Raw genomic sequence first — 25,289 nt, forward strand, 5'->3', positions numbered from 1 at the left:
ATAGTGCTTGAATGGGGAAAAAATGCAGTGAAATATATTTAAAAAAATATCAAGTCAATGTTTTGGGCTACAAATATTGTAATCAATAAATACTTTTTATTAATATATATATATATACACTACCGTTCAAAAGTATGGGGTCAGTAAGATTTTGAATGTTTTTAAAAGAAGTATCTTCTGCTCACCAAGGCTGCATTTTTATGACCGCCGCTAGCGTAGCTAGCGAAAGCGGTCATATAGGGATTGTCAAAGTTTTTTTTTTTTTTTTTGTCATCTACTGAATTTTTCGTCAACGATACCAGGGACACCGAAACACCGGGGAACATGAAATTTGGTGGGCATGTAGCCCCACTAGACTTTTACGGAAAAATTTCGTTTGGTCCCCGGGGGCCACTCCCCCCCCCCCGCGCTGGGCCCCCCCAAACCCAAAAAATTCAGTTTTTCCTAAATAACTACCTGAACCGTGGCACCGAGGATGAAGTCATTTTTATGGTATGTTGGTCTTAAGGGCCCACATCAACCTAGCCCATAATCACTCATTTGTGATTTGCGCCCCTCCCACACTGTAAAAAGTGATTCTGAGTTTTAGTCAGGTGGACTAGTAAAATCATGTCCTGTCAACTTGCAGTGTCTCACTACACAATAGGATGAGTTATGACAACCTCAACTTGAAGGGAAATGGAAAACTTTAAATAACGTGTTCATATAACAACAAAGCATAGGTTCTATCAACTTTCTGTGTAATGCGCATGTGCCAGAAACTCTACGTCATGATGACGTACTATTTGAACGAATTTGAAGCAGACGCGCCATCGCCATTTTTTTTGCACGAGAAGTTGCTGATGCAAGAAAAGACGAAGGAGCCCGCGTTTGAACGAGTACAGGTGGACTTTTATGGAGTGCAAATAATGAAATGAGTAAGTATACCCTAATTTGTGCTTTCTTTCATGTTAAATTAGGCTTGTTTCGTTAGCGCATCTCGTCCGTGTTTTGATTCCAGGCACATTTTGATTAGCACTACATTTGGCAAACTCGATTAATGTTAGCCAAATGCACTGCCAGGCAAATTTCTGCTCGCTCGACAGAGACACTGAGCTGCTGTCGAGACGTGAGCAGAAAGAGAAGTCGTCATTATAAGTTAATGTTTATAAATAGATAAAATAGTGTACATATAAGTTTTTTTTAGCGTGTTCTTAATCGGTTCATTATCGTTAGAAACACCTAATAACCAGTAATGTTAACGTTAAGTTAATATCTGAAGCAGCGCCGCCAGTCCATATTTGTGTTTAACATGACAAATAAAAATGCTTGATTGACTTATGTTTCTTAAACGCCCTGTTGTTATTTTTTCAAATGACATAGGCTACCATATGAATGTTTTTGAGCACGTGCAAACGGCGTGTCTTCTATAGGTAAGTTGTGATGTAAGTTATTAATATAAGTTCATACATTTTTGTAGTGTAATAATCACATTATTAAACTTATATGTAATTTGTGTTACCTGTGAAGCTCTGAAGAATCTTGAAATTCAGAATTACGTTATTTGTATTAAACATTTCCACATAATAAAAGCTATATAGCATTGCAACATCATCAGTATAATATTCAATGCATCACCCAGCCATAGAAATAAAAAGTGTTGATATTTTTTCCCTCATTGTATTTGGGGAGTAAGATGTTTTAGGGCTACATGATTATGACAAAAATCATAATTTTCCTATTTTGCCTATTACAATAAATTTGTTTACTCAACAATTGTAGACACAAACAAGTGCTGTTCTATTAGAAGATATGGGCAAACTTAATATCCTAAGATTATATGACCAGTTCTTTCATGTTGAGTGAAATTAAAATGTTTTAACTTGTTAATGTTTTAAGACTGTCACTGAGACCCTGGCATCTTTGTTAAATTTGTAAATGCATTTATGTTTTTATAGATCAGCAAAGAATTCACCAGGCTTGTGTCAAAGGCCCCGAGCAAGTCCTTTTTGGAAGGCCTAGATGGTCATCTCTCAAAGCAGATACAGTTATTCAGGTCAAAGCGGTATGAGGACATTCCAGAAATTACTTCAGTACTGGAGAATCTTGATAAGGATGTGAGTCAATTTATTTTAAAGCAGTCTTTCTCTCCCCAAAATGACAATTCTGTGATCATTTACTTACTTACTCACATCATAAACCTAGTGATAGTGACATCATTTCATACAATGACTTCAGAGTAACTGTCTAAAAAGTAACCTATACGTTTTGTATGTCATATTCAAAGTCTTCTGCAATCATACAATCTCTTTGTATGATGAAAACATACACATTTCAGTCTTTGTTTACAATAATGTTTTATTGTATTAGCTACTACATAAATATCAAGCCTCATTGGTTCTTGCAAGTCTTTTGATCAAATGTCATGACACAAGAACTAATGAGGTTTGATGTTGTTGTTGTAGTATGTCGTAGTAACCTTAACATTGATATGATCTGATCAGTTCATTACACAAAGTTTTAAATTTTTTAAAATAGGCAACATAACTCATCCACTACTTTTAACTGCATTTTTTATAGTGTTGACTTGTCCTTTATAGAGCTTAACAGCCTAGCCATTGTTCATTTATGAATATTTTTGTATGTGTTTGAAGTGGCATGTTGGTGAGTAAATGACAATTATCATCTTTGGTAACCTATCCTTTTAAATCCTTTAAAGTGTTGTTACAACCCCAATTCATTTAAGGCAGGGGTGCCCAATCCTGCTCCTGGGGAGCCAAGATCCTGCAGAGTTTAGCTTCAACCCCAATTAAACACACCTGAACCAGCTAATCAAGGTGTTCAGGATCACTACAAACTTCCAGGCAGGTGTGTTGAACCAAGTTGGAGTTAAACTCTGCAATACATTATTGGCCCTCCAGGAGCAGACTTGGAGTGTTTTCTTACTGGGGTCATTTGCTGCGGTACGAGCCCGAGCGCGATTGTTCCTGGTTTCACACTCAACTTGATTCTATCGAACCCTGGTGCGTTTGCGTGCATATTACATCATGGCAAACGTGCACGGCGCATGATAGAAAACAGAATGTGGGTCAATATAATTCGGTGCTATTATGCGCAGCTGAGTGAACAACACAGGTTTACTGTGTGTGTGTGTGTCGCATAAGGTGACCTTCTGCTGCTTGCAAACGGACTCTTTTGAGGAGACAGTGGATTTCCAAATTTGTTGCCCTGATTCCACACGCTGTGCGCGAACACACTGAAGGCTCACTCTCGCTCGTATCCAAGGTAAATCATCAACACTATCATCCCTTACATGTGTTTTATTTAACTAAATACATCCTAATCAGCTAAAACGCATGCGCAGGTCACTTTACTTCCTGTAAAACTGGGTGCGTGCTTGTTCAGGAAGTAAAGTGACCTGCGCATGCGTTTTAGCTGATTAGGATGTATTTAGTTAAATAAAACACATGTCCGGGATGATGGTGTTTAAGATTTACCTTGGATACGAGCGAGAGTGAGCCTGCAGTGTATTCGCGCACAGCGCGTGGAATCAGGGCAACAAATTTGGAAATCCACTGTCTCCTCAAAAGAGTCCGTTTGCAAGCAGCAGAAGGCAATCAGGCGCCGGGAACAATTGCGCTCGGGCTCGTACCGCAGCAAACGAGCCCAGTGTGAAAGCCCCCTAAACTAAACTGCTAGTGTGAAAGCACCCTTAGACACTCCTGATTTAAGTGCCATGAGCGTGTTACACCCACTATTAAATCTTATTTTGGTGCTGAACAAAAAGGTAACAAACAACTGTTGTTGCATCACATCACTGGTAAATTATTTACAACAAAAGTGTACAAGTGTAAATGTGCAAATTTGAAATGAATGTTTTTATTTTTTCTATAAACAAGACAGAGGGAGGGGAAGAAAGGATAAACAAATAAAGAAAAACAAAGGATTGAACCAATAAAGCTGGTACTTTAACCATCCTTTAATTTACAGACAACAAACCAAAGGATGAGGACTGCAGCATTGCTTGGCCTGCCATGGTACATGCGAGAGATTCCTTCAAAATTCATGAAGATATGTGAGGTAAGCTGAAACCTTTAAGGCAAAACAAGGAAAAATTGCAGGGGTCTGGGGACTGTAAATTGTTTGTGTAATTGGTTTTAAGTAATAGTACCTTGTTTTGTTTGCATTCTATAAAGCCCAGTGACATTGAAGAGGAAGTGATCAAGTGTGTGATCAAGGAATCCTACTGGTTGTGGAAAATATGATGGAACCTCAGTCAGCGTTCTACAATGACGTTGTCCTGGTGATTGAGGAAGAAGTGGTAATGCGTCACCTGAGTGCTGTACCTAATGCTTTTCTGAACCTGATGGGCCTGGTGTACGCATTAAACCTTGACTACCCAAAGAAATTCAAATTCACTTTTGAAGTGATACAGCGCCTGTTTATTGGAGTTGGATCAGACTCTTGCACCACAAGAGTTCACTTTTTGAAGAGCAAGTTGCTGAGATAAGACAGAAAACAAATGTTGGTATTCTTGATTTTCAAACAGACTGTTTTCTTGTTACCTTGTTCTGCTTGCTCTTTCCTTGCCATGTTTCTACAAGTGGGAATTGAAGACACTGTTTAAACAGTTTAATCTGTGAAGTTTTTAATACAGCTTATTGTGAATTCTTCTTGTACACTTGTTCCTGCAATGAAAATATCTGATAATGACAAGGAGAGTTATTTGTACTATTTTGGCTCTAAGATGGGTCTGTGCATAGAGAAGTTTGCACTTGTTTGTGTGAGCTGTATGCATGTGAGGGTTTTTCTTGTGGAGTTTTTTTTATCTTTGCAAGATAATTATTTGTGTCTGTGTCTTTTGGGTGCAATGCATCTATTTAAAAAAATAAATGCTGAGAGTTTCAATTTTGCAGTTGTTGATTTCATTAAAAATCTGGTTCCAGATAGATATCTAGAACTTCTTGTTAAAGCAAGCAATGAAGTCCAGTAAACTCAAATAGTTAAGTTATGATGTTGAGGAAAAATGACTATTTATGTCAATTAGACTTGGTTAATGGTTGTGAAAACATGAAAAATTAAGTTCATCCAATATGTTTTTCAGTTGACTTAACTAAAAATTATAAATGCTTATTAACTGATACAGTACGTTGGCTCAATTTACTGCAAGTTATTTCAACAAATACATACAAGTTGAGTGAACTTAAATCCTAACGTTGGCTAAACTTAACTGAGTCAATGCAACAAGATGACTTGACTAAGTCAAGTTGTGTCAACAAATCATTTTTTACAGTGCATAAAAAATGAAAATGCAATATTATTCTGCTTTAATCGCCCCTATCTTCAGTTGAGATGTTCAGAACTGCACCATATTTCATGTGTATGATTAACTTGACATCCTCTGGGGGTATGCGAAGTTTCGTAGAATTTCATCCATGGGGGGGTATAAAATAAATTCATTTATGTGCACATTTAGTGACTGTACACTCATCGGCCTGTAGATGGTGGTGTTGAGCGAAGGGTTGCTGATTTAGGATGATACTGTCACCATAGACTGTAAAAAATATGGACAAAGCGTCTGTGACGTCACCCATAGACTTTCTGAAGAACGGGTTTGAAGCCGTTTATGGGGGGTATGGGCGGCGCCATCTTGGAAAATCTTGGGAAACCCTAACCCCGCCCACCTTCTGACGCAGCGCGCGTCACTCAGCTCGCTCTGCTACTCCGGTTATCTCTGTGTATATTTTAGGCAACGAAATATGTTATAAAACACCATACTAACTCTTTTCGTTTTCATTTAAAGAAATCTTAAACATTATAGCCACACAAATGTGGTTCAGGCGACGCGTATTGATTATATTCACTGCACATAACGTTTGCCTATTTATAACAAAACGAAATATAAAACACAAACCTGCCTCTTTTCGTTTTAAATATAATATAAAAATATTAAACATTTTAATATGGTCCAGGCAATATGTGCATTTGTACTAAACAACAGATGTTGCAGTAAACAACATTACAGATCATCTTCGTTGTATTAAAATTTAAAATGACAAAACTCAACCCAGTCTCTTTTTGTTAAATTTCAGTTTTATCAATATTAGCTATTATAAAAGTATAAGTAAAAGGTAAAGTTACAATAAGCTATACAAATAAAGCAAACAATTCAGTCAAACATAAAAAGTCATGCACTCGATCTAGTCTAACCATACAACGGTACAAGTTAAATATAGCTTATAAAGTTATGAAACTTCCCCTCAGCCAAAACGATTGCCCACGAGACCAAAAATCGCCCGTTAGATATAGACAAGACGAATTATATCTCATGTTTAACCACTACAGAGACGCCAGAGTCAGCGGCAAACCTCAAAACGTCTAGCCGATGAAAGGCTGCTCCAGGCGGGGTACATCGCGCCGAGCGCCCGGTCATCGCTGGATCTCACAACTGGATACAATTTTCATAAATCTTTATAAATAAACCACAGATTTGAGCTTTAAACAACTACATTCTCGCCTGAAAAACTCTTAAAACTACATTTCATGATACAGAAACAGTAGTATTATATGTCAACTGTATTAAAAAATGGCGCTTCTTATGTTGTCATTCTGCCTTTCAGCTGTCAATCAAGCTGTCAATCAAAGTTAACCACGCCCTTATTGTCATACATTTTATATCTAAATACTATCTAAACTAACGAGTTAGAAAAAAATTCACTACCCTCGCCGTTGTCAGGCACTCGGAACCTATCGAAAAATCCAATAAAAGTCCATGGGACCAACCTGTAAAAACATGATTTTATGCTGTGAAAACGGACATTTTAACATGGGGGCTATGGACATTTGCTCCCTTTTGGGACCTTCCCCTAGCGGATTTTCGATGTATTGCAGTTTTTCGCACTTCCGGGTAGGCTTCATTTTTCAGATCAGAATGTTGCCCCTTGACTGTCACACACACACATGCAGGAATACAAACAAACGCAAGCATGCACACACACTGACATCCACACGCACAGACACACACCCATACACACACATACAAATCCACATGCACAGACACACACACACAAACACGCACGCATACATACACGCACAGACACACACACACACACACACACACACACACACACACACACACACACACACACACACACACACACACAGACACAGACACAGACACACACATACACAAACACACACACATACACACACACACACACACACACACACACACACACACACACACACACACACACACACACAGACAGACATGCACATACTACTACTTTTTTTAGTTATATACATAAACACGCAATACAGCCAAATTGCTCCACGTCATTTATTTTTGTGGAAAGCCAGTGCAGGCCTGAGCGGCGGTCATATTTTGTACCGCCATGCGGTACATCTAGTTTGATTAAAAATACAAACAAAAACAGTCATATTGTGAAATATTATTCCAATTTAAAACAGCTGTTTTCTATGTGAATATACAGTAAAGTGTCATTTATTCCTGTGATCAAAGCTGAATTTTCAGCATCATTACTCCAGTCTTCAGTGTCACATGATCCTTCAGAAATCATTCTAATATGATGATTTGATGCTCAAGAAACATTTATGATTATTATCAATGTTGAAAACAGTTATTTACATTTTTATTTCATGATGCTATGATGAATAGAAAGTTCAAAAGAACAGCATTTATCTGAAATCTAAAGCTTTTGTAACATTAAACACTACCGTTCAAAAGTTTGGGGTCAGTAAGAATTTAAATTGTATTTTTGGGGGAAATAAATAAAATAAATCAATACTTTTATTCATCAAGGATGAGTTAAACTGATCAAAAGTTACAGTAGAGACATTTATAATGTTAGAAAATATTCTATTTGAAATAAATGCTGTTCTTTTGAACTTTCTATTCATCAAAGAATTTTGAAAAAAAATTGTACACAACTGTTTTCAACATTGATAATAATAATGAATGTTTCTTGAGCATCAAATCATCATATTAGAATGATTTCTCAAGGATCATGTGACACTGAAGACTGGAGTAATGATGCTGAAAATTCTGCTTTGATCACAGGAATAAATTACAGTTTCAAATATATTAAAATAGAAAACAGTCATTTTAAATTGTCATAATATTTCACAATATTACTGTTTTTTTTATTATTGTTTTTTTTATCAAATAAATGCAGCATTGGTGAGCAGAAGATACTTCTTTTAAAAACATAAAAAAATCTTACTGACCCCAAACTTTTGAACGGTAGTATATATATATATATACAGTATATATAATATTATTATTATTATTATTATATTTTTTTATTTTTTTTATTTTTATGTTGAACATGTTGAACAGTACTTGCCTTGTTCTTTTTTTTGCCTTGTTCTTTTTAACTTTTTTGTTAAAATTCTTATTCTTTCCTGAATGCATGCTATGGTGTGGTTTTATTTACTTGTTCAAAATATGATGAAATTGGATTTTTAGTTAGTTTTTATTTTCATCATTTGAGATGTTTGAACCAATATATATATATATATATATATATACATATATATATATATACATATATATATATATACATACATATATATATATATATACACATATATATATATATACACATACATACATACATATATATATATGTATGTATATATATATGTATATATATATATATATATATATATATACATACATATATATATATACATATATACATACATATATATATATACATATATACATATATATACATACATATATATATATATATGTATATATATATATATATATATATACATACATATATATATATATACATACATATATATATATATATGTATGTATGTATATATATATATATATATATATATATGTATGTATATATATATATGTATATATATATATATATATATATATGTATATATATATATATATATATATATATATATATATGTATATATGTATGTATGTATGTATATATATATATATATATGTATGTATATATATATATGTATGTATATATATATATATATATATATATATATATATGTATGTATATATATATATATATTGCACAATATATATATTGCACAATATATATAATGTTTTAAAAACCCCACAGCAATAGGACACACATTTTTGAGAAAACACACATTTGTCATCAGATGTGTGCTCTGTCCTGACTAGCAAGAGAGCAGCGATGAGTAACTGCCAATGAAATTGCAAGAGGAGGGCAAGAGAAGCAGCAGCCAAAAAACATCAAACTGATGGCTACATCTCCCCAAGCTCTGCTTCATTTGTATTTCTCTCGGCGCATGTTCCTGTTCCTGCAAATCAGTGCAAAACTCACTGCAAGCCCTTGTTGGCATTTATTAAAAATAAAAAAATCAACAGTTGTGTGCCTGAGTGCATGTGAGCACAAATTGTGAGATGTCAGGGAGTAGAATGATCTTGTAATTGATGCATATATAGTCTACGCACAAACACAACAAAAACAGGAAACTATTTGCAATACCAGTTCACAATGGAATTGTACTATGAAAATAGCTACAAACTTACTGTGTGAAGGGAGCTTAAGTTTTTAATAAGTTCTTTGACATTTCAGTCTGATCTTAACAGTGTCATGCACATTTTTACTGCATATTGTTCTGTGGAACAATTTACACGATAACTGTCCCAGTTTGCACAATAACAAATAAAAGTGCAACAAAGCAGTGTAGTTGTATCCGAAATGAAGAGGACATTTAATTTGTTTTACATTGACATAAACTTTTGTTACTATAAAAAAAAAACGATACTACTATAGTCTTAGCTATTGCCAACATTTGTCTAAATTTCTCGTTTTCATTTAGTTTAACTTGATGTACTGATGTACTCCTTTCCACCTGTATGCATTTTGAATTGAATTTCCGATGTGGTTCTGGCTTTAAATTGTATTATATGTTTTTTCATAGAATAACTACAGAAAGATGTCTCTGAAGTAGAGAGATTGTGAATGGCACTTAGAAGATTTAGTCATTTGCACTGAATACTCTCTTTAGTTTTGTACAGCATATATGCTGAAATATACCAAAGTTCAAAAGATTCATATCCCCTCTGTTATAATGGTTTCTTATGGACTTAAATGTTCTTGAGTCAACAACTTGAGTCAACCAACTCACTGAACCTTGAACTGTGAGCTATACTAAGTGGGTACTGAGGACTTGCCTTGTGGGGTAAAAAAAAAAAAAGTTAGTTGATTTTAATTAGCCTACTTTAATTGCTGAAATGAAACAAATAAAATGTAGGCCTAGTGTTTTATCAACAAACATATGACAGTTGGTATTTATTATTGCTTAATGTAAATGCAAATCATTTGAAAAACATGTACTCTGCTAATTAGTTGGAATTTATAAAACAACAGATGTAATAAGTTTTAGATATTAGACATTATATTAATTTACCACCACACAAACGTTTGACCATGCAAAAGCACTGGTGTTGCCATTTTTGTGAAACAAAATACTTACAAAATGCAGAGAATGAATTACGTAAAACACAACTCTTTCCTTCCATGGCTATGGAAGTAATTGGTGGTATGCGAATGGCTCTGTCCAACATATAAGAGGCAGCATTAGTCAACCCATGAATCCAATTTTTATTACATTATAGTTTTAGTTTTACCTTGAACTAAGGTCAAGCTGTGCATGACCACTGGTGAAAACACATATAGCAATTTTGTTCATTTTTAAAGGATATGTTCCAAAAGTGAATATTTACTCATCCTCATGTTTGCCAAATTGTCATTCTTCTGTGAAACACAAAAGGAGATGTTTTGAAAAATATTCTGTTCACTCTTTGTCATGCAGTTACATTGAATTGGGGACCGGAGCTTTCAAGCTTCTAGAAACATAAAAAGCAGGGGTCAGGCAGATTTCAAAACATTTAGAAATTTGTACACCTAACAAGAAAAGAAGACAAGCTTCAGTGTTGTAGCTTGTGCTTGATTTTAAAAAAGCCTTCAATTTCAGCCTTTGATTAAGTTGGATGGAATAATATTATTCTTTAAAGCATGTTTACTGATCTTGTGATGGATGTGCACTTAAAGATTGCAATGAATGTCTTATCCTTACCCTCTAAAAGCAATATATGGGGCATCATAACAAAGAACACCTGAAGCTTCTGTTTGTGCAGAATGAAACCCTGATCTCAAATGAGAGATTTAGCTAAATTAATGCACAAAGACATCCACATTAAAACCTGTTAGTGAACTTGGGAAAAGTAAGATTTTTCTATTAATAACATGTTGTTGCAGCAAAAATATACATGCATCAATTTCTGGTATGTAACAGAGATTACTTTCACAAACTCGTGTGTTTTTCCAGTTACATTCTGCGACTGAAAGCAATGGATTCCAAGTGTCCTCTGTCTAGTTTAAATGAGAAAATAATCAACAGTACAAAAATATAACAAGAAATTGTATGACATACACATACACTAGCTGAAGTACACTGGAGGCTGCACATGCAGAAAAAGCTACGAACAAAACTACATTTAATGTCGGGATGAAACGGAAGATTCAATAGTCGTTTCTTCCCTGTTGTGACGTATATCCAAGTGAAACGGCTACTTGAACTAGAAGAGAAAATATAGGGTGGAACTTGATTTTGTCTATTGTGAATTGATTGGATGGTTGTGGTTTGCTATTGGTCGATCTCCTGTGAGTGACAGGTTGTCCCGCCTTCGTGCCAGTAAACCCGTCATCAGAGAAGAGAAGAGATGTCACTGCAAGAGGGAGGTGATGTTATTTTGATTAAGGATAACGAGGGCACGTGCATTTTTGAAAAATTACTTGACCAGATAAATCCTTTATAACAAATATTGTAATATTCAGTACAAAAACAGGAATTGTCGATTTTGATTTAATGGTGACTGTAAGGGCAATATGGTGTTATAAACAGGGTTGGGGAGTAACGACGTTACGTATTTAAAAAACTAAATATGAGTAAGTATTTCATTATAGTTACATTTTAAATAGATGATAATCAAATTACAGTTACATCCGAAAAGTATTTTGGATGATCAAAGTGATTACTTTGAATTTTAATCTCATTTGTTTCATTTAATAGTAATATAAACTGTTTGGGAATTTTTAACCAACGAGCCAAATATTGATTCTCTGAGTGCTTTAAAAATGTTCAGGTATATAGATCATCTTGGCACGTTTATGCAAGTTCGAGAACAAATTGATTATTTTGAGTTGATCTTTTCAATTAATCATTTGTTTTGGTTTACAAAACCAGTGTGAATGATTTATTCACATATCTGATATATCTGGGGTGTGTTTCCCAAAAGCATCGTCAGCTAACTTTGGTTGTAATTTCCATTGAACTCTATTGGTAATGACAGAACTTGCGTCCATAGTTGCTTTTGGGGGAAACACACCCTTGACTGTCAAGTTTGCATAGAGGTTTCAGAACTGCTGTGTACTCTTTGAGAAATGCAGTTTATTGAGGGTGCAGTTCGGCCACACTTAGACGGTCACACACTTAAATTAGTGGTGGCTTCCTGCTGATGAGAGGGAAAATATGAGAAGGATAAAGGTGTAAGAGGCTGCTCTTCTGGACATTGTGCCTTCTGCTTATTCTCTTTTGAGAATACAGAGATGACAAGCACCGAAGCAGAAGATGAAATACGGAACTATCTCCAAGATCCATGCAAGACTTTAGATTCATTGAAGCTCTGTCCAATCATTAAATCCCTCTTCTTGAAATACAACACCACCCTGCCTTCAAGTGCTCCGGTAGAATGACTATTTAGTCAGCCAGGGCTACTTTTGAGCACACTCTCTTGCTACAATCGCCCTTATTGGGCTCAAGTTGGAGAGTAAACGTAAATATTAAAAAATGTAAGAGTAAAAGTGAATATAATACTTGCTTTAATTTCTACTTCTTTTTTCTACTGCAAATTCAAGTAGCTGTTTACTCAAATTTGAAAAACGCTATGAATGATAAGCACTTTGAGTATATTCTTATATCGCATTAAAATTACATTGGTCTTTATTGCATTTAATTAATATTGAATTTATTTTGATTGGTGCATTTAAATGATTGTTTTACTCTAGAAATGCTGTGGAAAACTGATATAAACTGAAATAAAATGCAGAGGAAGACCAAATCTGATGACTGGTAGATATTTAGAAGTGGTAAACATAAAAATAAGACATCAAGTTAATATGCTCCTTTGTGTAACATACCTTAAGATTAGACATGTCTTAGATTAGGTTACTAAACTTGAGTAATCTAACGAAATATGTTATACATTTCTTTTTAAAGCATGTATTTTGTTATATGTAGCGAAATACATTTTAAAAGTAACCTTCCCAACTTCATGTTGAAGAGGAGGTCAGCTGCGTCATCTGCTGGACAGGAGTCTACATAGTGTTCATGCCCCGATCACACGAACAGACAGCCAATCAAACCACAGCATTGTCGGTTGACTATGCAAATATAACTTTTAGTTTAGTTTTTGCTCAAGCATAGAGAGATGGTTCGTGTGTTGTTTCCTCCTAATTCCTGCCAGAGCTGTGTGTGTAAATGATTAAAAACCACACACACACACCCACAAAGTGCATATGCTAATGGCAACTAAGTTCTCCCTCTTCGAGTTTGCAGATTGGCTGCAGCTAGAAGCCAACTGTATGGAATTTGACCCAGAGCCACAAAGCGAGGGTCAAAGATGCAGCGAAGATCAAAGGGCAGCACTTCGGGGACCAAGCAAACAAACCAAAGCAAACAAAGACAGGTTATAGAACCACTAACCAAACCCAAGGCAGTTCATCCTACCAAGTACCTACCAAGCCCAAAGCCATCTGTACCGAACTTCACCTCAGCCAGTGTACCACATTTACAGCATTAACCAAAGAACAAATGGTTGGCTGGATCAAAGACAATAAATGGTGCATGGCCAAAGACTTGGCCAATGGCCAAAGACTGTGACCTAAAGAGGCCTTGCCACCTTTACCAAACCCAATACCCCTCCATAATCCACGACATCAACCAAAGGAAAGGTGAGGTTATCAGTGAGAGCAATACAACTTCAACACAAAAACTCTTTACTTAGACCAACCTCGCTGCAGTGGGAAAATGTTCCTGAAAGTTGTTAAGGTTACCATCCATCACTAGCACAAAGTTTTGAACACATTTGCTGTACTTGATGATTGCTCAGAGCACACCATTTTGCTCGCAACAGCTGCACCTCGGTTTTAAGGGCAGACCAGAGCAACTGAATTTACGAACGGTGATCAAGACAATGGATCTTATTAAATGAGATGCCAACAATACCCACAAGATTCTGCTTATTTATTCATTGTACTTCCAAGAACTTCAGCTCCTCCACCCCAAGTAACCACAGGAAAAGGTTCAACATTCAGGGGGGCTTTACAGCAGACCAGTTTGGACTAGCAGAATACACCTAAACTCTTAAGCAAAAAAAATTACCCCACTGTAAAAACACAAATTCAATAAGTGAGAAAACATTTAGGTGAGATCAATGTAATCTAATGCTAATGCTATAAAACCCTAAACATAACCATCGGTATCCCACTTAAAATATTTAACCTAATTATTTTCAGTATATCAACCCCTAGTTTTAAAATCAGTTTTTTACTTTTTTTTAAAGAAAGTCCTTATTTTTTTAACGCAGGAGTAAGCTATTCTGTGAATGTGCGAGACTTCCATTTCATTAGCCACGGTGTGTCATTTCATTTCTCTTCTGGTGTGCCTTTCGCCGAGCCCCGCCCCCCTTAGTTACTGTTGCTACGTCCGACAAACAAATGGTCAAACACGACCAGCGCGACAGATTGCCATGACGGAAAGAGGTATACCCGTGCGTGTCAGTGACCATTTTTGGAGCAATAGGCATCACAGTCCCGCCCACAGCCGGTGCCGGAAGTAAAAATTCAATACAATTTCTCCATTGACAGTTGGGGTATAAGCCATAAAAACGTAACCATACATGGTAGACTTAAAACCAGCTACGGCTGTACTAAGCGATTGTATATGCTCATATAACCGCCAAAAGTTCATGGGGCACTAACCTTGTTTTGAGATAAATGCCTTTTATTCGCGATGTCTTGGAGAAGTACTTCATTACCCACAATCCTAAACAATCCCACAATCCCACAGTGATGCATCTGATTGGTGGAGCTCGTGTAAACCCCGCGAAAGTTCGTGAAGACTCAAGATAAAAAAAAAAATTAAAAAAAACTGTTGCGTTTTTTTGCACTGTATCACTGATGTGACATTTGAACCGAGGAGTCTTCATTTATGGTATGAGCATGGGCGTTGGAACCATTGTATACGGGTGGGACAAGACCCACCCACTTTTTAAGACAAATGATATTGGACCCATTTACTTTTACCGTCTCTGATTCAGCGCATTTGTCTGTTCGCTCTTCAGAGTGCCGTCAGTCAAATCCATTCCACTTGAGGAATTCCCTAATAAATTAAACTCCATTTCCGCTGAATCGCTACATTACATTTCTCAATGAGCCGCAACTGACGAAAGTAACCGCCCGTTGTACCCTTCCAGTCAAATATTGCGTTGCAAACATCAATAACAGCTTTAAGTTGTCATTGCTGCTGGCAAATGCCCATGGTATTAGCCGGATAATCCACGGATAGCTGTGCATTTAATGCACGACGTGGAGGCAAAGAACCGCCCGACGTGAAGTGGAGTTTAGTTTACTTTAATTAAAAGGCACCAGAATACATGAAATGGTATTTACTCCAGTAACATTTTTCTGGGGGAGGACCCACCCACTTTTTTTTTTCTTCCGACGCCCATGGGTATATGAGTCATATCAAGCATTTTATGATGCCACTGTCAAAACAATATTTAGCTTAGGCATACCCAGAGCCATAGAGAGCTCTTCATGCATTTACTGAACATTTGTGTAATAATTTATGGCAAGTTAATAAACTGAATATGATGCACTTTCTGGTTTGCTGACCTTCACTTTTTAATTTTCACTTGTTGTTATTAAGAAAATACATTAAATGTTATTAAAATTAAGGATGAACTATAACTTCATGAATAAAATGAGCATGGATCACAAGTGGGAAATTGTTGAGGCATTTGTCAGCAACCTGCCCGTGGGCCGCTGAAACTGATGAGCAGAACGCCGCGCGAACTGCCAGATCTGCACCCGTGAGCCGCGGACCACCAGCCATGCTTTCCAGTCTATTTACACAATTACTACTGAAAGAACTGCTATAAACGGCACAAGAAAAAGTTCGCGTGGCTGTCGTCAGATTTTAAAGTCGCTCTAAAGGCTCTTTCGCGGTTGTGGCTTCAGTCGACTTCAGTGAGGCGCGGTGGTTTATGGGATGAGTAGTTCCTTCGCTCTGAAATGAAAATATGTACAGTCTTGTACCTTTGACTTTTTTTGGATTTTCTCGCCGTTTTTTCACTCGAAATGATATGTTGTATGCCTATGAGTTCAGCCGTAGCTGGTTATCCTCAGACATGCTCTAAAACTCTTTAGATACGGATTTTCGAAAACGTCAATGGGAGAAATGAATGGGAAATTTACTTCCGGCACCGAAGCGCTCTCGGGCTGTGGGCGGGACTGTGATGCTCTATACCTCCGCGATATCCTCCAGATCGAGGCAAAAGGGGTTACAGAGCCGCGCCACAGAGCGCCATTTACATAGTTTTATATTAAATTTACATTTATGTGTCTCAAATCGTAGTTAATGTATATACGGACTTCACCATGTGCTGCAATATACATTTAGTTTTATATTTATTTACAGAAATCAGAAAATTGCTGATGTTATCGGATTTTCAGGTGAGAGTTGTCCTAGACGTGGCGCGACGCGGCGCTGAGCTGCGCGTCCGGTGTGCGGCCGCCTTTAAGCCCCCTCCCGGAAAGGTGCAACCTCGTGCCAGCAGTTCGAAGAAAGGATGTTTTGGTGGAAGGCAGGAATCAGGGAGATGTGACAACTGAGGAAACTAGGGTGGTGCAGGTGGTGGGAGGAGCCAGGGAGCAACCCAGGCTTGCTGGAGGAAGGAGTCATGATTGATTTAGTTTACCCCCAAATGTTAATTAATGCATTAACTATCAAACATGTAACATGTAGTTAAGGCTGCTGTTATTCATGCATGAATACTTATGACTCCTGTTGTAGTTAAGGATAGCTCTTCATTGGTTCATGATTAGTTCATGTCTTCACTTATCATGAGTTCATGTTAAAGTAAATATTAATTCAGGCATTAGTACATGATTATTTGTGTACTGTTATTGTAAAGTGTTACCCTTTTTGCCCTTTGGGTGTGCGCATTTTGTGTTGAGTCTTTGTTAATCAACTGGAACTTAAAATTATATGAAGCTCTGTAGTAACACTGCATTCAGCTAAATAAAACCTTATTGGTGAGGAAAAGGTCAAAGAGTGGTCTTCATCATAATATGTGACCCTGGACCACAAAACCAGTCACAAGTCGCACGGGTATATTTGAGGCAATAGCCAACAATACATTGTATGGGTAAAAATTATCGATTTTTCTTTTATGCCAAAAATCATTAGGATATTAAGTAAAGATCATGTTTCATGAAGATATTTTGTAAATTTCCTACCATAAATATATATAACATTTATTTTTGTGAGTGAATGCAGCATAATCGCAAGCATAAATGGACAACTTTAAAGGGGATTTTCTCAATGTTTTGATTTTTTGGCACCCTCAGATTCCAGATGTTCAAATAGTTGTATCCCGGACAAATATTGCCCTATCCTAACAAACCATACATCAATGGAAAGCTTGTTTATTCAGCTTTCGTATGATGTATACATCTCAATTTCAAAATTGTGACCTATGTGACTGGTTTTGTGGTTCAGGGTCACATATTTATTTATAAACAGTCAGTTCTGGCCTTGCTATAGTGAACTTTTGCTAAATAATTCAATGACCTCACATGCTGTTCATAATAATAATACATCAGACATCATGGCCCAGTTCCTCTCCTGTACAAATTAGGGGCTTATAAATTTAATCAAAATGGTGTTGAATAATATCAAGATTACAAGTTCGCTTTACAATCAGTGTTCATTCAGTGAACCAAAAAATTACACCGAACAGATTAAAAACAACACTAACCAGATATGTTGGACACACTTTATATTAGGGTGTCTTTAAAGCTGCAGTCCGAAAATGCAAATCTCCACCTCCAACATCCTCATACGCAACATAGACCACTAGCCGAGACTTCTTTATATGTGCAGATGTGACGTAATGACGCAAAGACATGCTCGAATTTCCCACGGAAATCCACCAGTGGAATTAAAAACATTACTTCAAGTTTACCGTTTTGAATCGAGCTAAGGCAAGCAGATAGTTTTAAACACTGGCTGGTGATGTACTTGCCCAAAAATTCATTTTGGATCATTTCTAACCCAAAAAAGTTACGGACTGCAGCTTTAACTATGAACTTGCATCGAAAAATAAGTACAATGTACTTATTGTGTTGAAGTTGTATTGCAAATCACTGCTGTTGACACTTTATTTTACAGTGTCCATGCTACACCTGTTACATGTAGTTACTGTAGTAACTATACATTATGCATAATTACATGCAACATGCAAATGTAAAAACTATCAAAACTCTTCGGACAAGGGCAGATGGGTAGCCTGGCAAGCCAGACCTACATCAAGATGTTAGGTCTGGCAACTCACCAGACACTGCTCAATCCGAGGGGCGGGATAAACGGCTGTCTTTCAAATTCCCTCTGCACGCAATAGGACAGCGCTTCAACCAACCAGAGCGTTTTCCCAACAGCGGAGCTAACGTCAGTTAATAGATTCAACTTTTGAATCTGGCCGGCAAAAGTACGAACACATCTTCCTTTTTAAGAATGATTTATGTGCCGTTCTTTGCTCTTTTCTCAAAGAAAAGCTTAACTCCAAGTCCTCAAGAGTCGTGGCCAAAGCCGATTCGAAAGACTATTCTTCAGCAGCAGCTCTTCTTTGTTTTCAAGTAGCAGGGAACCGTCGCAACTCTGTCGCCATTATGTTAAGCCCGCCCCGCCTACTCTATACACGACGTGATTGGCCTGACCCAATTTAGGTTTTTCCAGCTCGAAAGTCAACAGAGTTGCTAGACTACCCTGGCTGCAAAATACATTTTAGCCACTAGGGTGCGTCTAGATTTCTAGGCTAGCAGATGGGGAGAGTCAACTGAATCTTAATAGAATCTGTATTGCAACATCATTTGAAAGGCAGATTCTGTTAAAAAAAAAGACAGATCAATTCAATTTATAGCTCAGTCACAGCCAATCATCATTTAATAGCCAATCATCATTTTCTCTAATTAGTAGAGCATATTCAGTGCATGCTGTGAGGATATTTAATGTATTTGTTCTGAGATAGGACAGAATACTTCTGCCATTTAAACTGAAAGTAATAAGTATGCTTACCTGGTAATTTACAGTGCGCTTGTGGACCATGTGTCCTTAATCACAAAGAAAACTCCTCAGCTCTTGCTGAGACATAGATTGATACAGAATACCGAGGATATTTACTTCCTCACTTCACAGCATGTCTCTCTCGATTGTTTTATTACTTGCAGCAAACTCAACAGCTTTGCACCACAGGATGTAACTCCAGCTCCATCAGACTGTTGTGAGGTCCTTAATGGTTGGAGAAATTGAGACCACGTGGGTAGTATCATTCCCATTTTATTCACAGTAGAACAAGAGTTTAATTACAAGAACATACATGGTCTCAAAGTCTTTGAAAGAATTTTTATTTTTTTATGTTGGACAGTATTAATTACAGTTCAGTGGTTAGATGATTATGTTGTATTGTAATGTTTAATTGTTTTGATCTATGCCCCAAGCTTGTGTGAAAGCTCCCATTAAAACATCAGTTTAAAAGCAATGGCAACAGACAGAACAATTAGTGCTGTAAGTTCATGGATTTAAATTTCATCTTTCCAGTTAACTTTCCCTCAGAATGTTGTCCTTTTGTGTTACATATATATTACTGCCTGTATGTGTCTATTCCTGTAATAAAAAATAAAAAAAGACCTGCACAAAGAACAACACATTTTTTCTCCATCATAATTAATACACAAACTATTTCACTCTGATCAATATTGTAGGCGTTCATATTTAAAAGGAAAGTCCGACCAAAAATGTTAAATAATTTACTCGCCCTCATGTCTTTCCAAACCTATATGGCTTTCTTTCATCTGTGGAACACAAAAGAAGATATTTTAAAGAATGTTTGTAACTAAACAGTTTGGGTTCCCAATCAATATCTTATTTTGTCTTTGGCAGAAAAAATTAAAATAGACAGGTTTGAAAAGACTTAAGGGCGAAAAAATTATGACAGAATTTTCATTTTTGGAAGAATTATCCCTTTAAGACTGCACTTTATTGATATTCCTTAAGCATTCTAGCTAGAGGTTTGTACTTCAACCTTATCCTATTCAATTTCTGAAATTATTTCAGCCCAAACTGCTGAACATACAGACAATATTTAAATGTAGGGTTAACCAGCATATGTTGTCTTTGGGGTGCTGATATGATTCCAAAAAGGCCACAACAAAACTTGCATATGCGTTACATGTTTCTTAGTGTGTGTTCGTAGTTATTTAGACAATTTTCCAAATACATTTTTAGAAATCATTTAATAAAGAAGAACGCATATTGCTGGTTACTGGTACACAGTAAAGTGTTAAACAGATGCTTTCATATGGTCCCAATCACTGATCTATATAGAATGACATTATATAGATCAGTGGTCCCAATCTATAAAGAGTAAAAGTAACACGAAATCAAAGTTGCAGTTAGTGAAATAAAGTAGATTCACTCTACAAGTGATGATTGAACATTAGTGATGACATCTGCAGTTAACAAACAGAATCACAGAAGATAAAAGGAGACAAAAAAAAAAAAAGACAAAAAAAAAGGACACAGACAGCTAGCCAACTCACACCCGCAAGACTATGCTGGTGAACCAGCTCCACTAGCTCCTATTTGCTTGAGAACAGCATGGATATGCTGGTCGACCAGCTAGACCAACACTAACCAGCATAAACCGGCCTAGACTGGATTTTTCAACAGGGAAGCTAGCTTTGAAAGCATAAGATCCCAAGGTCCAAAGCAATATAAACTTTCTTTTATGCATATTTTTTAAAGCCTTGCGAGCTCTGGCAATTTATTTTCTAGAAATGCAAATGTAGTCTTGTTCTAAACTCACTATGCATAAAAATGTACAATGACAGTCTATAAGAGCTAGGGCTGTTGATCAATCTGAAGATGCTGGAAAGCATTCATACGCCATGCATCAGATGCATCAAGCTTTCCTGTTGAAACTGACTACACATAAAGCCTGACGCTCTCTGGTGCTCAAATTCTTTGCATGAATGCATTTTACAATGAGAAGTCAATATTGTCTCTGTATTGACATTACTGTTTTGAATTGGCTCTACTGTGGTGTGTGTGCAATTTGTTCACCCCTAGGTGCTTTCTGCAACCAGCATAGCAAGAGGACAGCATGGAGGACGAGCTAGCAGAAGTGGAGATGTTGCAGGAGCTTTCCACACTCTATTTGAACAGCAGTCACCTGAATGCTTACGCAAACCACAGTAATGTCACCAACCACACCAGTATCACCTACTACCCATATTACCAGCACTCTCTGTCTGTGGCTGCCACCCTGACAGCAGCCTACCTCTTCATCTTCCTGTTGTGCATGGTGGGAAATGGCTTGGTATGTCTGATTGTGCTGAAGAACCGGCGGATGAGAACGGTCACGAACCTCTTCATCCTCAACCTGGCCGTTAGTGACCTTCTGGTGGGCGTCTTCTGTATCCCAACAACCCTGGTGGACAACCTCATTACAGGTAAAACACATCAATACACTGACACAAACATGTGAAGGAGAGAGAGAAAAAACAAATCCTAATCCTGTCTTTTGCCTTGAACACTTCCTTAAGCTAAAAACATTTCTCCACCACTCATGGCTTTGTATATAGCACATTTTTTGAACATTTCTCCACTGAGCAAGTCTCTTATTACTGCAGTGAACCCTGAGGCCAGTTAGCTCTTTTCCACTGCATTATGCTGGGTTGTATCTCAATTCCACAGCACTTACAGCATGTACTCCTACAGCATTTACCTATTCTGACATTTACTAGCTGCAGTATATATGTCAGTTCTTGCTATTAGACTTTGGCTCAGTAGAACAAAAAGCAAAATTTCTCCCTTAGTTCCATGGCTCCAGACTAACTTTTTTCACCTCCGTCCTGGAACCGTCCTGAAAAACAATTTGAACCGTCCTAAAGTGAATGTCAACCGTCCCAAAATAAACATGTTGTTTCTGCACTTTGTTATTATCATCTATAGTTGTTAGTCACATAATAAAAACACCATTAAAATGTTTATGATATATATTATTATATTTATTTAGCTCCATTCAAAGTAGTTATCTATAAACAGGTAAAAAACAGATTTAATAAAAAATAACAGGAGTTAAATGCTTTTTTGTGTTAATGCAGAATTTTTTTTTTTTACATTCGAAAATTAAGAGAAAAATACATACAGTTCAAAACGTTTTTGAGTTTTGGATTAAACAATAACAAATTAATACTGGTGACTACATATCTCAAAAATATAATCATTATTTATTCTTTCAAGCAGCAGACATATTTATTTGTATGAATTAAATATAATGAATCCTTATTAAAGCTATTAACGAGCAGTGAATGCTTTTCTCTTTTTCTTTTGTTGCTTGATCAATATTAAGGACACAGACCGCATTAGGTTTATTACCCACTGTCACTTTAAGACATCGGCTCATGTCCAATGACATGCGGATCCAATTGCACTGATGCACATCCGATACACTCAAAACTGTTTAAGACATAACCAACATAGTTTACGTGAATACTCTCCAAAACGGATATTTCGACATAATGTTGTGTGTATTTGTCCATTCAGACACGAAAGAGAGCTCAATTCAGTCCTCGCGCGCTGTATAGGTGTCTATGGCTGCACGCTTCGGGTCGGGTGTGTGCGCACAGAAAACCGTACCGAATAGAGCTCTTTTCTTGCGTCGCCTCTCTTATTCAGATCTATATGTCTACTCTACTCATTCTCCCAGACGTTTACATTTTTTAACGTTTTATGAGACATGCAGCGCATGTCAACCCGTGTGCCGCTGGGTAGATCAGCACGTTACAGTACAAATTTGCGCATCTAGCACAAACGCAGGACATCAGTTCTGACTGGATCGCTTCCCAAATCGTCACTATCTAACATTTTTGTCTAGTTTTTATTCGTTGAAGAAAATGTCAATAGATTTTCGTCATAGTTTTTGTCATTCAAAACTAGTTTTTATTTAGTTATCGTCTCGTTTTCGTCTGTGAAAATAAGCCATGTGAGATGTACCGCGAAACAAGTCTCCGGGTGAGTAGCCGGCCAGTGATAGTAACTATAGTAACAGCATGAGAAGACGCACTCCGTCGTAGTCAGCGCTTGGTCGGTTAATTTTGGCATTTTCTAAGTAAGTTACCCTAATAGGCTAGTAATAAATGAACACACATACAAAAATGTCTTTCGTCCTGTAGGCGTCCTGGAGAATATTTCAGTTCGTCCTAAACACATTTTCTATCGTCCCCAGGACGATAGGACGCCGTTAGTCTCGAGCCCTGCTTAGTTCATTGTCTTGTGTTAACTTTACGTGGATTGTGTTTGTACGAGCTCTCTCTGTCTTGTTTTATTGACTCGGAACCTCAGCCTGCCACAAAGATTGAGCCAGAGCGATCGCCAGAGGCGGTCTTCATGCCGGAGCCCGAGTCCAATGCAGAGTCAATCCAGGTGTGTTTGCTGGCAACAGCGTCAGTCATCGAATGGCATTTTAGTGGAGTTTGTCGGCTTGAATACGAGCCCTGCCCACCCTCCTGCGGCTGAGGATGAAGTATTTAAACAGAGCTGGATTAATGTATTACATGATGAGTTGAATGAGCTGGATGAGCTGGCTTTTGTTGTACTTCAGTCATCTCCACTCCCAGCCAGTTCCTCATTGTTTCAGTCATCACTGGATATTTCCAAGTTGTCGCTGGTTATGCCCAGTACCAAGTCTCCTTCGTTGCAGATGCTCAGCCTCCCTCTCCCTCCTCCACTGCCAATGCCATCCAGTTCATCTGCCTCGTCTCCGCTGTCACCTTTCAGCTCCACCAGTTGTTCCACTCTGCTGCACGGACCCATCTGTATCTCCCTCTGGATCTACTCCTCCTTCCCTCCGGATCCACCATTGTCCTCATTCCACAGTCTCCACCTCAGTCACACTTGCCAGCAGCTCCAGCGTGGCCCTCCAGACTTTTGGCACCACCGTCAGCTCCGCCTTGGTCTCAACCTCTACCATATCTACCCCAGTCAGCAATCTCCCTTGGTTCCATCTGGAACTCATCCTCCTGCTCCTCCCATTTATGCTCTGGTCCCTCCTGTCTCTGCCCTGGCTCCTCCCAGGTCATCATCTCAATGGTGTCTTATTCTGCTTGCTCCTCATCCTCCTCCAGAGTCCTCACCCTCCCTCCTCAGATTTGACTGTTAGGCAGAGTGTGGAATGAAAAAAATTTATCAAAATGTTTGATGATATAACTGATTAAAATACCAATTATCGATAATTTTGTGCAAATGTCAACACAATCTTTTTCCAATTAACTTTAGCGCATAATTTTTAGGTTGATACTTCACGTCACGGAAAACTAAGTTGGAAACACTTTTTGTCGAGAAAAAGGGTTTTAACGCAAATAAATGTGGTGTCACATGACAGAATTAGCCTATATGCAGTGTTCGTGGCGTTGCTCCCATTAAAGAACTGTTTCTCTGTAGTTCAAAGGCACATTAAATCTATTATACAAAGGCACATTATAATCATATTAAATTGTATTTAAAATTAAGCTATTTATTGTAAATTAGTTATTGTAGATAATTGCGACAATATATTTTTTTACAGTCTATAAATTCTGGATGAGAAGGCTGCCCAATTTCAGGTAATACAATAAAAAAAATTTCATGCTGTCCCAACACAAATAGTTTAAGTTCTATTTAATTAATTTAAATTATTTTTTTATTTAATTCAAGTGGATGAAAACAGATTGAAAAATCATGTTGCATTAGCACATTTTAAAGCTGCAGTTCATAACTTTTTTGTGTTAAAAATAATCCAAAATAATAATAATAAAAAAAACATAACCAGCCAGTGTTCAAAACTATCTGCTTGCCTTAGCTCGATTCAAATCGGTTAGCTTTTA

At 37.1% G+C, this 25,289-nt stretch overlaps 1 protein-coding gene and 1 long non-coding RNA gene across 2 annotated transcripts in view; both read left to right on the plus strand.

Annotated features, from left to right (window-relative positions):
• Positions 1–25,289, plus strand: part of npffr1l2 (neuropeptide FF receptor 1 like 2) — a 48,642-nt gene that overhangs the window by 2,860 nt on the left and 20,493 nt on the right. Inside the window, exons 2-3 of the mRNA XM_082170347.1 lie at positions 19,593–19,680; positions 21,493–21,875. Coding sequence (XP_082026473.1) covers positions 21,527–21,875 — 349 coding nt within the window. The 5' untranslated portion in view covers positions 19,593–19,680; positions 21,493–21,526. The remainder of the gene's footprint in view (positions 1–19,592; positions 19,681–21,492; positions 21,876–25,289) is intronic.
• Positions 584–5,272, plus strand: LOC309500023. The gene is made up of 4 exons (XR_014206447.1): positions 584–917; positions 1,938–2,096; positions 3,970–4,059; positions 4,176–5,272. It is a non-coding gene; the product is annotated as an uncharacterized lncRNA (long non-coding RNA).

Source organism: Leuciscus leuciscus (genome assembly GCF_965113295.1).
Source record: "Leuciscus leuciscus genome assembly, chromosome: 5".
NCBI classification, from domain to species: Eukaryota; Metazoa; Chordata; class Actinopteri; order Cypriniformes; family Leuciscidae; genus Leuciscus; species Leuciscus leuciscus.